Source organism: Corapipo altera, unplaced genomic scaffold (assembly GCF_003945725.1).
Source record: "Corapipo altera isolate COAL_440 unplaced genomic scaffold, ASM394572v1 22b, whole genome shotgun sequence".
NCBI lineage: Eukaryota > Metazoa > Chordata > Aves > Passeriformes > Pipridae > Corapipo > Corapipo altera.
Genome location: NW_020884876.1, coordinates 23,464,875 through 23,480,300, shown reverse-complemented (window position 1 = coordinate 23,480,300; position 15,426 = coordinate 23,464,875). Strand labels below are relative to the sequence as shown.

The 15,426-nt window shown below is 41.4% G+C and overlaps 1 protein-coding gene across 2 annotated transcripts; it reads left to right on the top strand.

The window, feature by feature from the left end:
- Nucleotides 1–377: 377 nt before the first annotated feature.
- Nucleotides 378–14,253, top strand: LOC113943749 (cytochrome P450 2U1). Of its 2 annotated transcripts, XM_027635951.1 has the most exons (5): nt 378–834; nt 5,683–6,315; nt 9,628–9,789; nt 10,701–10,868; nt 11,273–11,504. In XM_027635951.1, the coding sequence occupies exons 1-5, from the start codon at nt 393–395 to the stop codon at nt 11,449–11,451; spliced, it is 1,584 nt and encodes a 527-aa protein (XP_027491752.1). In that variant the 5' UTR covers nt 378–392; the 3' UTR covers nt 11,452–11,504. The 2 variants fall into 2 exon arrangements, with proteins under 2 accessions (XP_027491752.1, XP_027491753.1); XM_027635952.1 differs by lacking the exons at nt 10,701–10,868; nt 11,273–11,504 and adding an exon at nt 12,222–14,253 and having other exon boundaries at nt 9,628–9,749.
- The last annotated feature ends 1,173 nt before the right edge of the window (nt 14,254–15,426 follow it).

The following is a 15,426-nucleotide window of genomic DNA, read 5'->3' as shown; positions in this document are numbered from 1 at the left end:
TCTCTATCGGGGAAGGGGGAAGAAGGATCATCTGTATTTTGTTTCCTTCTAAACACCACTAAAAATGGATGCTTGCAGAAGGAGCGTTTGAAAGCAAGTCCTATGAGGTTGTGGGGAGCACTCTCTCTTTTTTTTTTTTTTTTTCCGCCATTAGCTGAACATTTGTGCTTATGTTTAATGCCATCTTTTAAACTTCGACTGTGTCCTAGCACCGAGCCAGCTTTTTACCGCTGAAGGCGGCGGCGGTACCGGAGCCCGGCCCCGCTCCCCGCCCACAGGCCCGGCGGGACGGGGTCAGAGCGCCGCGGGCCTCGCCTCCCGCCCCCCCCCGCCATCTTAAACCGCTACTCGCCGGCAGCGGGGCCAGCGCGCCGGTCCCACCGCCCGGGGAGATGGCGGCGCCGGGCACGGCGGCTTGGACGTGGCTGCTGCGGCCGCCCACCGCCACCGAGCTGCTGCTGGCGGCCCTGTGCTGGCTCGGCTGCTACTGGCTGCTGCTGCGGCGGCCGCGGGCGCTGTCGGGGCTACCGCCGGGCCCCGCGCCCTGGCCGCTCGTGGGCAACTTCGCCTTCGCCCTGCTGCCCCCGCCGCTGCTGCGCCGGTGGGCGGTGGAGGTGCGGGACGGCGGCCGCGTCTCCCCCGCCTTCTCTCCGCATGTCTTCCTCACCAGCCTCACGAAGATGTACGGCAGCGTCTTCCGCCTCTTCGTGGGCAGCCGCCCCTTCATCGTGCTCAACACCTTCGAGGCGGTGCGGGAGGCGTTGGTGCAGAAGGCGGAGGTGTTCAGCGACCGGCCCTCCGTGCCCATCGTCCTCATGATCACCCACAACAAGGGTAAGCGCCTGGGGGCGCCCCGGCGGGTGTCGCTCGGGGAGCTGTCGCACCCTGATGGATGGACAGGGCGATGATACCGAGCGGGAGCTGCGAGCGGGGCTCGTGGCTGCTGTGCCAAAATTTATTAATAACTATTGTGAATTGCGAAGTGAACCATTTACTTGCTTTTTGCTCCTAGCGTGTGTCCTTCACCCTGCTACTGACCGAAAGCACGCAGAGAGAAACTCGCTCTCCCTTGAGGTGGACATGCAGCATCCCTGTGAACTGGGCAGTGCTGTGCTGTGCACCACAGACCACCTCTGGATGACTGAAATGCCTGATCCCTTTAGCTCTATTCACAGTAAAGGAACCGAGGAGTGGCTGAGGGGAGCTAGGGTTGTTTAGTCTGGAGAAGAAGAGGCTCGGAGGGACCTTATTGTTCTCCCAGCTACCTGAAAGGAGGTTGTAGCCAGGTGGGGATTGGCCTCTTCTCCCAGGCAACCAGTGGCAGGACAAGAAGACATGGTCTCAAACTGCACCAAGGGAGGTTTAGGTTGGACATTAGGAAGAATTTCACAGAAGGGGTGACTAGGTGTTGAAATTGACTGCCCAGGGAGGTGGTGGAGTCACTATCCCTATAGGTGTTTAAGGAAAGACTAGATATGGCACTTAGTGCCATGGTCTAGTTGACATGGTGGTGTTCAATCATAAATTGGACTCAATCTTAGAGGTCTTTTCCAACCTAATTGATTCTGTGACTGGCATTTGTGCAGGGGTTTAAGGAACCGCTGGTCTGTCATCTAGGGGCTTTCTGATTTTGACTGTGTCAGGAGAAGAAATTTCAAAACTTTGGCAGTGGTACAGAAATGAGTGCTTCCCCAGTTCTTACCAAGGGAACGATGGCAAAGAGCAGGTTTCTGTGGAGTCCTGTAGCTGTGCAGTCTGTGCTGCCTGTGCGCAAGCTACTGTTGCTGAGATGTTTGCAGGTGTATTATTCTGCTTGTCAGAATTTATTGAGTATATTTGGGATTGTGGGGTTTTTGTTTGTTTTTTTGGGGGGGTTTTGTTTGTTTGTTTTGTTGGGTTTTTTTGTTTTGTTTTTTATTGGGTTTTTTTTACAGGTCAAAGGAGAGTTTACTAGCTTTTGCAAGAAGAGGGCATGGAGAGTGTAAATGCATGTTGGCAATACTGCAGTTAGAATTTCTTCATGTTTAGTTTTTAGGTCATTATGGATGTCAATGTTTGTGGAAAACTAATTTTCCATTTCCAGTTGGGAAGGGTAGCCCAGAAGGCTTGTTAGTGTGCTAGCTTGTTGTGAAACTTATTTTTTATTTTTTATCAACTTATCTTTAATTTGTTGTTGGGTTTTCTGTTTGTTTTTTTTTGTTCTGTTTTGTTTTGTTTTTAGTGAACCAGAATTACCCTTGTAAGGATAAGAGGAAAGCGAGAGACCTAGATCATGTTTATTAAAATGTGATCAGGTACCATTGCTGAAATTGGTTTAAAAAATAAAAAAAAATTATAAATTATATTGATGTGAGATATTACTGGCATATTATCACGCGTGAGTGTTTTTAGGTACAGTACTTTTAGCAAGAACTGGGGGAGGAAAGGGGAAGAGGAGTTAGATAATTTTAGCGGTGCTGTAAAACTGCATGTTTAAGCTCATGGTGGATTTCTTTTTCCTTAAATACTGTGTGTTTCGTGTTCTCTGACAGGCTTTTTTGAACATGGTGCCACAAGGTTAGCAAGGGCAATTAGCTGCTTTCACTAGTGGATGTTCCAGGGAACTTGAGTGTGTAAGGAGCCTGTTGTCCAGAGCCAGAGCGTGCTGCAGCCAAGTCCAGGGACTGTGCCTGCCTGTGTTGTGCTGCAGCAGGGACATTACATTGCTTTACGTTTAGTTTTATCTGGAAGGTCACTGTAACTGCGCTCAGGCACGAGGACTGTTACATGAGGGCTGCCCAGTGGTCCATAAAACATCCTGATCTGATGTGTAGTGCGTGTGTTCACTGGTGCAACACGTTGAATTGCCACAGATGTGGAAGTGTTGTAGAATGAACCACAGGGGTGGTGTATTTTGAGTATACAAAGGGAAAAGTCAGTGAATGTGGGCAGTGCGGGCTGCTGGTTCTCCAAAAGCCAGTGTAACTTACAGGTGCTCTCACTGGGCTGGCTTGGGTTTAGTGGTAGCATGAAGGAGATGACTGAACATCTGTGATGCTACATTTGTGATAACTACTCTTTCTTTTTTGTCTGTGGTTCATGGAGGAGGGCAATGGGTTACAGCACTCAAACTGGAGGCCTCTGAAGGTTGGTCTGAGAGCCTTCTGAACATAGGTTCAGGAGTTTGTGGTGAGACTTTACTGCAGGTCAGGACAGAGGCAGTTGTGTTAGTATGTACTAGGAAAGGAAATGATAAAAGCAGGATGATGGGTAACTTCAGATCTGCTGGTCACAATTTGGGTACTACAGCACTGGGACACTTTGAGTCAGTAAGTGTTCATTTTGGGTTTCTATATCTTTGTTCTATAAGCAAGCTACGGGGTATGAACTTACAGGGCTATTTTCTTGTAAGCTACATTTTCTCTCTTAGTTTTGTCTTTGCCCTGAGCTGACCTGCTGGGTATGGCATGGAAGAAAGCAGGGCTTATCTCAGCTTTGTGGCTTGATTGTGTATAACATGCAAATGGAATATTGTGCCTGGGGGAGAGCAAATAGAAGTATCAGAAATGGCAAATACTGTATTTCAATGACTTGATTAGTAAAGAAGGAGACCTCCTTGGCTGGATGGGAAGTGCCATGAGAACTTAAGGGAGAAGTTAAGTCTTAATTGAAGGCTTCTGCACATACATCTGTGGGAAGAGAAATACTAGACTGGGGGAAAATGTAGATTTTGGTGGTTTTGTTTTAGTAAAGAGTTTTTGTATTTTATATCTATGAGAGGTAGCAGTGACTCAATCTCTAGAGTGGAAGGAGTCTGAGTGGTTGTCTGCCATTTTACCCCTGTCCTGTGCACATCCAGATGTGGACATCTGACAACACAGAAGTTAAGTGTTATTAAAGGTCATGAATTCTGTGTTGGTCGATGCTCCCAGTAAGCAGTAACACTAAAGCTAGCAGAAAGAAATGGGGGAGGAGGGAGGGTAAATTAACTGTTACCAGAACTTGCTTCTTGTAAGGATTTAAATTTTTTTCATGTAAAAAAGAATAAAATGAACTCTGGTTCTATGAGTTTGTTGATTGTATTGAAAGGTTTTCATTATCAGTTCGCAGAAGGCTAATTCTACAATGAGCCTAAAGGCCTGGTTGTTCTTGTTGCTTCATTATTGTATTTTCTTCAGGGTTTTGTTTGTTTGTTTTATTTTGCTTTAGTTTGTTTGTGGGAGTTTTTGGTTTTTTTTGGTTAGGGTTGTTTTGTTTTTTTTTTTTTAAAGAGTAGAGTTGTCTATGCTGGGTACTTTGACTTTTCAGGGCAGGCAGAGATTTTCTTTGAAAACAGCAAAGGACTATTCTGTTAGTGTAGCTTAGTAGTGATCCAGTTGACAGTTTGCTTTCTTCTCTTATCTCTGTTATTATAACTTCATGCTCTTCTTCCTCCTCAGTCTATCTCCTGTGTTATTCTTTCCTTATTTGCAAATCAGTTATTAGTATTCTGCAGCAATTTGGGGTTTCAGGATGTCAGAAAACACCATGCTGTGCAGCCACACCCTGTGCAGGATTGCTGGAGAGACTCTGGATGTGGGAAGGTGTGTTGTTGGTGTTAGCTTTTCTGGAGCACTACGAGAGTCTTTTTTACATTCAAGACAATAGGTTGGTTTTATTTTATGAAAATATTTGAATCCTAGAACTTACTTTCCTAATGACAGAAAGGGGAACAGATTGTGGATATATAGTCTGGTTTTGAGATATTTGTTGCGGGATAGAAATAGTGATAACTTTGTTTTATTCCAAGAAATCCATTTTTCTTTTCCACCCCAGCCACAAACCTTGGAAATGTTGGTTCTTGGCCAAATTCAGCCCTGAATATGCCTGTTTTTTCACTTACCCTACTTGAGGACACCAAGTTAACTATGGAGTACATTAGATATAGCAGGTTGTGTGTTTGTCACCCTGAGGTGTCTTTGGCGTGGTCTTTTAATTCGACAGAAGAGATATTTCTGTTTGTAAGTGAGCAATAGTTATACTTGAAGCTAAGGGATTTAATTTAAGTGGTGTTTCATAATGACACAATCATGCAGAACAAGTACCTGGAGGCATCAAAACTGTTGAGATGCAAATCAAGCAGGTTTTTGCCACGTGGCTCTGAACCTGTCTTTACCTTCCCAGTTCGCTCAGAGCATGTGTATCCTTTATTTTTATTACAACTTAAAGAAAAACCTTGCTTGTAATAGAAACATATGCAAAAAGTATTGAGAAGTTTGTATAACGTGAAGGCGAAAAGAAATACAAACCAGTTTGTGCTTTAATGTCTTCTGTTCTGCTTCGCTGAAGGAATTCCTATCTCAGGACACCGAGGAGAAAAGGCGATAGCCAATTGATGTCCCAGAATAACAGTTCCTAAAAAATTGTAATTTGTAGTGAAGCATCTACAATACCTCTTCTCCATCCATTTGTGTCTTGCAAAGACTAATAAAACTACTGATGTAACTTCAATATTAATTTCATGTGTTGGGAAAAGGAGGAACAGGATTTCCCAAAGCTATTATAAAGAACCTTGTGTTCTTCCTCTAGCTCCTAGCCTAGTGCTTGGGATAGATTTATTGTGTATCATTTCCCTCTTTTCTGGGTCTTGGGTTGCAGGTCCATATAATTATTTCTTGTTGAAAATAGGGCATCTTGGTTTCAGACTCTTCCTTTCTCTTTCAGGTGTTATTTTTGCACCGTACGGTCCTGTCTGGAAGCAACAGAGGAAGTTCTCTCTCTCAACATTGCGTCATTTTGGAGTAGGGAGACATAGCTTAGAGCCTAAAATCATTGAGGAGCTGAACTTCATAAAGGAAGAAATGCTGAAGCATGGGAAGGATTCATTTAATCCCTTTCCAATCATTCGCAACGCAGTGTCCAATGTTATCTGTTCCATGGCCTTTGGCAAGCGTTTTAACTACGAAGATGTTGAGTTCAAGACGATGCTGAAGAACATGGCCCGTGCACTGGAGCTGAGCGTGGACAGCTACATGATCCTGGTCAACATCTGCCCTTGGCTCTACTACCTTCCCTTTGGGCCTTTCCGGGAGCTTCGGCAAACAGTACTAGATATTACTGCTTTTCTGAAGAAAATAATTGCACAGCACAGGGACACACTGGATGCAGCAAATCCCAGGGACTTCATTGACATGTACTTCATCCATGCAGAAGAGGAGAAGAACAACAAGGAGAGCAGCTTTAATGATGACTACCTATTTTTTATCATTGGTGACCTCTTCATTGCAGGCACAGATACTACTTCCAACACATTACTGTGGTGCCTGCTCTACATGTCCCTTTACCCGGAAGTACAAGGTAAGACTATTTTTATTCTAGGTGATTTATTCCAGACTGTAAAGCTCTAGATGGATGCTCAGAAACAGAAGCAAACAGCGACAGTGCAGATATCATTTGAAGTGCAAACAATGTGTGTATGTGCAATTTGAAAGGCTGATATGTAATCAGACATCTTCTATCCTCCTGTGCTTTGAAGACCTCTAGGTTAGTGTTGTATATTAAGTACTAAATGGCCTTTTAATCTGTGCATTTCTTCTGTTTTGGGGCAAATCTTTTCCAAATAATTCCAGGGAACTTTAGCGTGTTTGAGAAACTTTGGCAATTGTGGCATTCCAGGCATATAGCAGTGATACAAGATATGTAAGATCCATAGTGGTAAGGTCTGCTTTTATGCCTTCTGTGCAGGGAGGTTGTTGAGCCTAGTGGCAGAGACTGGGGAAGTGAAACACTACCCGCTGTAGAGGAAGATCAAATCAGAGACAGTTTCAGCAAACTGGACTTGGCACAAGTGCACAGCACCAGCTGGTCAGTGTCTTTGGACAGGCCTCTCCCCAGGAGTGGTCGTGTCAATGGTCAACCTTGGGTAGATGGTTGATGATGGCAGGGGGTGGGAGGGTAAGACACATGGAACACGTGACCCCAAAGAAGTGGCAGAAGGAATTGGTCTTGTTCATTATTAGGGAAAGATGACTGAGGGGAAACCTTATGCTGTCTACAGCTACCTGATTGGAAGATGCTGAGAAGATGGGGGCAGTCTCCCCTGAGGTGTGCAGTGCAAGGGAGAGAAGCAGCAGAGACAGTCTACAACAAGAAAATTCTAATCAGATACTAGGAAAAAAAATTACCCTGTTGAAGATGGCAAAGGAGTGCAACGGATTTTCCTGAGAGTTAATGGAATCTCTGACTTTAAAAGTATTTGAAACTCAGTGGGTTATGACCCTGAGTAGGCTCATCTACCTTTGGAGTCTGATCTGTCTAGAATAATCACTTCTAAATAGGTCGAGATCATAGTTTATTGCACCAAGTCAACCAGTTTGTTGACCAAAGGTTGCACAATGGGGCATCAGTTCAATACGTGGAAGAGAGAGTTCACTGGGACAACTGCAAAATAAACTTTTATTGCATAGGCTTATTCTTCTGTTTTTGATGTCTGCATGTTATCACTGCTTGACTTGATATGCAGTTACATGAATTAGATATATTCTAAATTAGACAAATAAGATCTGGAAGAGTGTTGTGTTGGTTTGGGTTTTTTAACCTCTTTCCTACCTGCGTGTTACTGTATGTGTATGTGCTGGTCAATTTTCCTTCTTCTGGTGATCTCTTTTATTACTTCTCTCCAATTCCACCTTTCCTTATGTGGCTGTTGTTGAGTAATCAAAATAAGCTCAATAGTCTAGAGTGTATCACTTAGCTATGGAATGTGATTCTCTTACTTCTAGTATCCTGTTCCTTATGTATCCTGATTGCCTTGGAGTAAGGTAGGGGCCTCTTTTTTTGACTCTGGTAATGTGTTTCTCTTAAACATATTGACATATTTTTTTCCGTAAAGAAAATACCTGAATTTTGTAACTTTTAGCAGTAGCAAATGCTGCTTGCAGACGTGGAAAGGCAAGCTAAAGGCTATCAGGGGAAAAAAATCTGGAATAGCCTTTTTCTCTTTGGAAACCAGTTTTGCTTTTTACATGGAAAAAGAAAAGAATTGGTGTGAGACAATGTGCTGAGGCCATGTGGAGTGTTTGGTTTGGTTTGTTCCCTGACTTTGTTTTGGTCCTTAACTTCTGAAGATCTGTGAGATTTTGAAATACCTGAAAAGTTGTGGAGCAGTTCAAATATCATGCTGTTGGTGGAGAACTGCTCAAGTTTGTATTTTTGCACTTAGCGACGTGAGCAGCAGTTTGGCTGCTTTCTGTATGGTTCAGCATTTCTTTACAAACTGAACAAATGAGTTGTTTGAGATGAAGCACTGATGTGACATTTGGCATGAGACAGTCTCCTTAATTTTATTTTTTTATGTTGAAAACTTTGTTTAAATTACTGTGCATACCTGAATACTGGGATATGGTGTGTCACTAATAAAAGTAGCAACTCCTCACAAAGAAAATTCTGGAGGGCCATGCCATCAGCAGCACATCTCTTGCTGTATTTTTTAATGTTCCTCATACATGAACTTTTTTACTAGTGAAACCATTAGGTGGCAGCAGCTGTTCATTGAACCCAGTTCAGGCAGCAATTCTGGATGTTGCTTGGGAAACTGGGACACTTTTTTTTGTGTTGAGCTTTCATTTAATCTTGTGTCACTGCTAAGAGAAAAGAGCAAAAACTCAAGAGTATCAGCAGCTTGACTGGAAAAGGAAGGCAGGACAACCACAAAGTATTCAGGATACAAAAGGTGAAAATTGAAAACTGACTTATTATTTTTGATTAAAGGTTAGTTTTGAGGTCTCCTCTTTCAAGGAGACCTTTTGCTGTGTAGCCAGATTCCAAGTTACCTGTAAGAGAAGGCATATCATCCTGCATGTACATAGGTGAAGCAAATCTTGCATCTTGGAAACTTTTGTGAAGAGAACTACTTGCATGATGAGTCTTTTGAGAGATGAAAGGGACAAACAAATATTTTGACAGTTTATGCTTCCCATGAATGAGAAAGAAAATTAGCTCATTAACTTTTTTTTCCTTTGCAGAAGGGCTGTGTGGGGAAGGAGCATCTGCTGCTGCCTTTTGGGGGAACTGGGAAATAGCTGAGTTTAGGTTCTGTGAATAGAAAGTAAGAAGTGGCAAGAACAAGTTAAATGGCTTCTACACTTGCAGTAACAGCACCAGAATTCCTGCTCCAGAATGAAGTGTCTAAAGCAGCTGCATGAAAAGCTTTCCAATCTCTCTGTGTGCAGGCACACACTGCACACACTTCTCTTTTTGTTTAAAGTTTTTAATGTGTGGCAGAAGCTTGATGTTTTCACCATTCAAATTACTGCATATATATATATGTATGTATATATATATATATAATTAACCTCTTAAAGTAAGATTATGAATACATTTGGAATTGCCACAGAACTTTTCCTGTACTCTTCCAATGCAAAAGTGTGAGCAATGTCTGTCATCTCAGTAGCTTTATTTTTGACAATTGTGGTTGGTTGTTTTCTTCTTAACTGAACCTCTTCTTAAAGCTCATGCTGGCATAGTTATTTCAGCTAGGGATCACATCTTGAAGTAATTTTTGAGAAATCTATGTAAACAATGAAGCACAGACAGATGATATTGGGAAGATGTCTCGTGACATATTGTGTATCTTTTGAATTTTTTATTTTTCTTCCTCCCTTTGAATAGAGAAGGTTCATGCAGAAATTGAAGCAGTTCTAGGACATGACAAAGTTCCCTCGCTTGCTCACAAGGCTCAAATGCCCTTTACAGAGGCAACCATTATGGAAGTGCAGAGGATGACTGCAGTTGTTCCCCTCTCTATTCCTCGAATGGCCTCAGAAACTGCTCGTAAGTGTTTCTAGAGACTTCTTACTTACAGTATTTCTTTTGGGGATGAAGATCTGATGGGACATGTAGTGATAATTTACAAAGACCTCATTTATGTGTTAGACCTGTAACCCAAGTACGTAAAATGCCATTTTTAGAGAGTAGGTGGCCTCAAGATACTCCTCTATTTAAGCAGCATAGCTGACCTTACATCATAATTTAGAGCAATTTCTTTTATGTGGGTCAGCCTGTATTGACTGATATGCTTAGTTGTAGCTGGCAGCTGACACTCCACCTTTGTACCTGAAACAGCAGAGTTGTTTTTGGCATTTTGACACAGAGGTCTGAAAACATCAATTTAGAGCAGGTCATTGCTTAAAGGCTTATACCATTGACCTCCATGTATTTTTCCAACTTATCTATTGCTGAGCAATGGCTAAAGTCAGTGTAAGATAGTCATACTCAGCTTTCAAACCCAGTACTGAATTGATCTTTTTTAATTATTTTGGCTTCAGGACAGTGAGGTGCAACAAGCTGAAATAAGACTAGTAATTTCAAGACCCTCTTGTGACAACAGTTCAAAACCCATCCCTTGACTGTGCTGGGGCTCTATGACAGCACAGGAGTAAGAGGAAACTGGGTTGCAGCACTTGCATGCTGCAGAGTGCATTTCTTACAATGCTGCCGCTTTTTCTCTGCAGGGAGCTGTTGGTGTAACTTGATGTCTTTCCAGCTGCTCAGGCCTGTGTGATTCTGACTCAAACAGGGTAGCAGAGATCACCTTTGCCTTAAGCTTTTGCTACATTTGCAGCCCACTGCTAGGGATGGATATAATTTTTTATGACATCCTCTAGTTGTCTTTTTAGTGATATGTTTCCCATGTTTACTTCTAGCAACTTGTCAGATCTCTGTCTCTGTGTTTTTGTTTCAAGTGCTGCAGGGATATACCATTCCTAAGGGCAGTGTGATTGTGCCCAACCTCTGGTCAGTACACAGAGATCCTAACATTTGGGAGAAACCAGATGAATTTCAACCATCAAGATTTCTGGATGAAAATGGGCAGCTAATTAAGAAAGAATCATTCATTCCTTTTGGAACGGGTAAGATAATCCACATGCACTCATTGGGTGCTGGGGGGGGGTGGTGTTTCAAGTGTAGGGCCTTGGAGGTGTGAGATATAAAAAATGCACATAGGACCAACTATAGAACTTATTTTATTATTACAGTTGGTGACTTGTAAAATGGGTTGGGTTCTTAAAGTCTCCAGCTGCCAGGCAGAAAGTATGAATTGTCCTTTGCTAATAGTTTTGTTGCAGATGTAAATGCTGTTAATACGAAGTAATACTGAGGAGCAAGGCTTAGAACAAAAGATTCAGAGTTCATAGCTTAATGGTAGCTTAAGCCTTTCTGTGTTTGGACTATGGTAGCACAGGAATTACATGTGTGTTAACAAAGGGATCAACTGTGTAAAGCCAGTAACATATCTCTTCTAACTGTTCTTCAGGTAAACGTGTGTGCATGGGAGAGCAGTTGGCAAAAATGGAGCTGTTCTTGATTTTCACAAGTTTAATGCAAAGTTTTACCTTTTTGTACCCTGAAAATGCTGCAAAACCATCCATGGAGGGAAGGTTTGGTCTAACTTTGGCTCCATGTCCATTCAACATAATAGCTTTGAAGAGATGATATAAAATCAAAAAAAAAGATTTAGCAAAGAAATACTGCACTTTTAAAATCCAGCTTTTTTTTGTTTCCATCTCTTGTTTCTTTTTTCTCAGGAAAACACTAACTGCATATGCTTTCACAGTCAGTGATCACTCCATTTAGACTTCTGGAAAGTAAAGATTTTCTTTGTCAGCTGTTGCATTCCACAAACAATCTGACAGCATAGTTTTCAATTTGATATTAAAATTTGCTGGGCTTAAACCCTGTCTATAAGCTATTGCTGTCACTTTGTCAAATGTTAGTTATGGGAGAATGGTCCAAAACATCTGTTAATGCTTTAGCAGATAGTAATTGTAAAAAATTGTAAAAGCAGCACATAAACAATTGATTTACCAAAGGAGTGAAGGACATTGTGTAATATCCAAAGGATTAACAAATGGCAGGGTGTTAGCATTTTCTGTGTAAAGAAACATTGTAATTGATCTTAACTAATGACATACACTTTTTGGAAACTACTAAATGACTCTTCTATTAACCTTGGAGGATTCTTTCTCGCAAGTAACTCATAGGTGTAGATAGGATCGAATCAGTCTGGATTCCTGGATTCAAACGTACTTGACTATCAGGGCTCACTAAAAACATGTAGGTGCCAACTCTGAAAACCCCAGGTTTGAGGCCACATGAATGTTTGAATATGCCATATTCTCAACATGAAACAAGTGTGCAGCACATGGATGCAGATGTTTAATTTTGGCATATAAATGAGAGCAGAATCCTCTAACAAGAAACAGCAGAAGTCTGTTCTTTCTGGTGCCAAGCAGATATTCAAGATGACATCTGTGCTGCCTCTTGGCATTCACTGTTTTCCCCACAGCAGCAGTGGCTGCAGTCTGGATGAGACCAACACCCACTCATAGGGAAAAACTCTACATGTGCAACCCTGGACTCAGGGCTTGCACTCAAGCTTTTCATTCACCAGCAGTACGGACAGTACTGCCACAACCTCTACGTCTTTGGGAACTGGACTCTTCAAATATGACATCACAGTGGCATTAGGAGTGAAGGTCTTATACATTTACCATGGAACAGGAGGAATCTGACAAACTTGAGGTTTGAATATAATGTCTTTGTTATCTTCCACATGAAGTACAAATATCTGGTTCATATAGTACTACTGTATCAGTACCTTATTCTTTATAAATGCAGAATCTTAGTGCTGTTAACCACTGTTAAACCAATGGCCAAGGAAACCTCATGTTAGGTGTTTTGGAACAGGGCGATCAGTCTTGCCTTGTATTTGAAAGATCTTTTAAACACGTAAAGTGATCTTTGGGGGGAATATGTAACAGTTAACTTTTAATTATTCTCAATTATTATTCAGTCACTTTATACCCCTTTTGATCTAGCAGAATTTCATATCACATGAATAAGTTCTTATGTACTCTTTTAAAGAAAGTTTTCTCCCCATCACTGGAGATCTAGAGAATACTGGGAGTCCTCCTAATGTCAAGTTTACAAGACTGGAATGTTAATTTGACTGTAATTTAGAATTGGGTATTCCATGGCAGAAACTGAATCTAAATTGTAAAAGAAGAATCAACTTTTCAGCTTTAAATTAATGTCTGTTTTTGTCACTTTTAAACTTGAAATTTTATAAGCCAGGTAGTGCCTAACAAAGACTGTAAGATAGTTATTTTGGATTTAAATTAAGGTTTTCTGTTACCTGCTTTGAATAACAGAGTGCCTTAATTTCTGAATTATGTATTTAATTGGTCAAGTATCCCACTGTTTGTGTGAGAACTTCCAGTTCTTATGTAGGCTAACTTTGGACTTCATAAGCTTCTGTTGAATTTTTTTATTAGTATGAAATTTTTGAAAACTTGGCACAATAAAAAGTTGAATTTGATACCAATGCTAGTGAACTTGCTCTAAAAGCTGACAGTATTGGAGAATTAAGCACTCGTTTCTTTAATTTTGTATTTTCCATTGAATAAATAGATTCTGTACAGTCAGGATTTTTGTCTGAAAAATCCTTAAAATAGTATATGCTTGACTGAGAAGCTAAAATTTAGTGCTGATAATATTTATCTTTGTGTTGAAATGCCTTTTAAGCAACATAATGATGTTGGTGTGCAACTGATCACTTATACAAAATATCTGTCCTTTTGATCAATGAGGACACATTTGAAAAGCACTTTAGTACTTTATTTTTACATTTTCCAAAGAAAACACAATTCGCATAATCCCCTAGAATGTGAAATTGTACATATTTGTGCTTGTTTTGCCTGCTGAGTTTAGTTTAAAATGTCACCTTTGAAAACTATCCTTTGAAAATTATTCTTCTGCAAATAGTATCTTGAGAATGTGGTTTTTGGTGATACCTGTAATCAAATGCTGCATCGTGTGACAAGCTAAAAATACTGATGCGAAGGTTCAATCACGTCAATGTCTGTCAGAATGCAAGATGCTGTTAGAAATTACGATAAAGACTTGCCTTTCATGCCTTCCAGATGCACTGAAATTTTCACAGGATGCCATCAAAGTAGCTAAATAGTAGCATAAAAGCAACAAAATCTTTGTGGTTTTCAAAGTGTGTTGCCATCTTTGGCAAACTAAGTAAAATGGTAACAGATTTGGGTTGTGTTTGTAAATGTATCCTCCCCCTCTGTTTTTTAGCAGAGGAAGCATATCAAATGCCTTGTTGAAAAATGTATATATAAGTGAGTGGCTGTTTCTGAATGCTGAAAATATCTTTGTGTCTAAAAATTGCTTCAGACTTTGCTTCAGTATATTTTTATTTTTAATAAAGTAATTCCCAAGTAAGTGTGTGACAGCTTTGCATTGTCCTTTCGATGAGTTCCACTTACTGACTAAGCTTGTGGTGTTTGGCATCTTACAACAAAAGTTTCTGAGTGACAAAATATTACAAAATGTTTTTGGATGAGGAGTGAAGGATGTGGGGGAACAAAGTGAAATTGGAAAAATACGCTGCCAGGCATGTTATGATCAAATGATCCAAGGAATGTTTTAAAAGCACTCACAGAATAAAAGGAGAGGGAAGGGTAGAGATGAGGAAGATAAAAGGGCAAATGAGTTGTCACCAGGAGGAGATGCACAGTGTGCAAGAGAGAAAATCTTGGGCGGGAGCTGAGGTGTAGTTTTGTTGGACTCCTGGCATAGAGAGGCATGGAGGGCAGAGAGGGAAAGGGGTGGCCATGGAGAGCCTGGGGTGGAGGACAGAGAGCTGGGGCCTCTGGCCTAGAGGAGGCCCGGTGCAGGGAGGAGATCGTTATATATAGAAGGGAAGACCTGGGAGCAGACAGCTGAAGTGCATGTGGGGAAGAAGAGTATGAGCACTGTGTGTGCTGGAAGCTGGGCACTCAGGAGCAACAGCTGTATGTGGAAACTGTGTGTCTTACACCCTGGGCTTTTTTTTTTTTTAAGGGAAGTTCATTAGTTACCCACTCAGCTGTCATTTGTATACACAAAGAACAGTAACTCTGAGTCTCTGCTTGAGTAAAGCTGTTCCACAACCACTTCCTGCTCCTGCCTAACCTACTGTCAGGTGAGGCTGAGTGAGGAAATGAGGAATTTTTTTGCATTGGGCTTTTGGTACAAAGTGCAGAGATATGAGAATCCTCTTATTTTTTAATTTGACTCAAACAAGCTGCTTAATGTTTACCCTGATGCTGACTTAAGTACAATATGCTGTAATTGTTGTATTGTCAGCTGCTGCTGTTGCTGACTTGAAGTGCTGGTTGTTCTGGAGATAAATGAAGTACATGGAAAATCAGGTCTGTCTGCATCTGATATGATTCAGCTGTTAGTATTTATAAAGGAAGTAATTTTTTGTTGTTGTTTACTATATGACTTGTGCTAGCCTGGAAATAAAATCCCCTTCTACTCAGGAAACACTTGTTATAGAGAGAGAGCTTCTAGTGATGTGAACAGGAAGGACACTGAGGTGTTGGAGAGGGTCCAGAGAAGGGCAATGGA

Coding starts and splice junctions, on each gene's coding strand:
- LOC113943749 (XM_027635951.1), top strand. CDS start 393: ATGGCGGCGCCGGGCACGGCGGCTTGGACGTGGCTGCTGCGGCCGCCC. Junction 835..5,682: donor CATGATCACCCACAACAAGG/GTAAGCGCCTGG, acceptor TTTCTCTTTCAG/GTGTTATTTTTGCACCGTAC. Junction 10,869..11,272: donor ATTCATTCCTTTTGGAACGG/GTAAGATAATCC, acceptor ACTGTTCTTCAG/GTAAACGTGTGTGCATGGGA.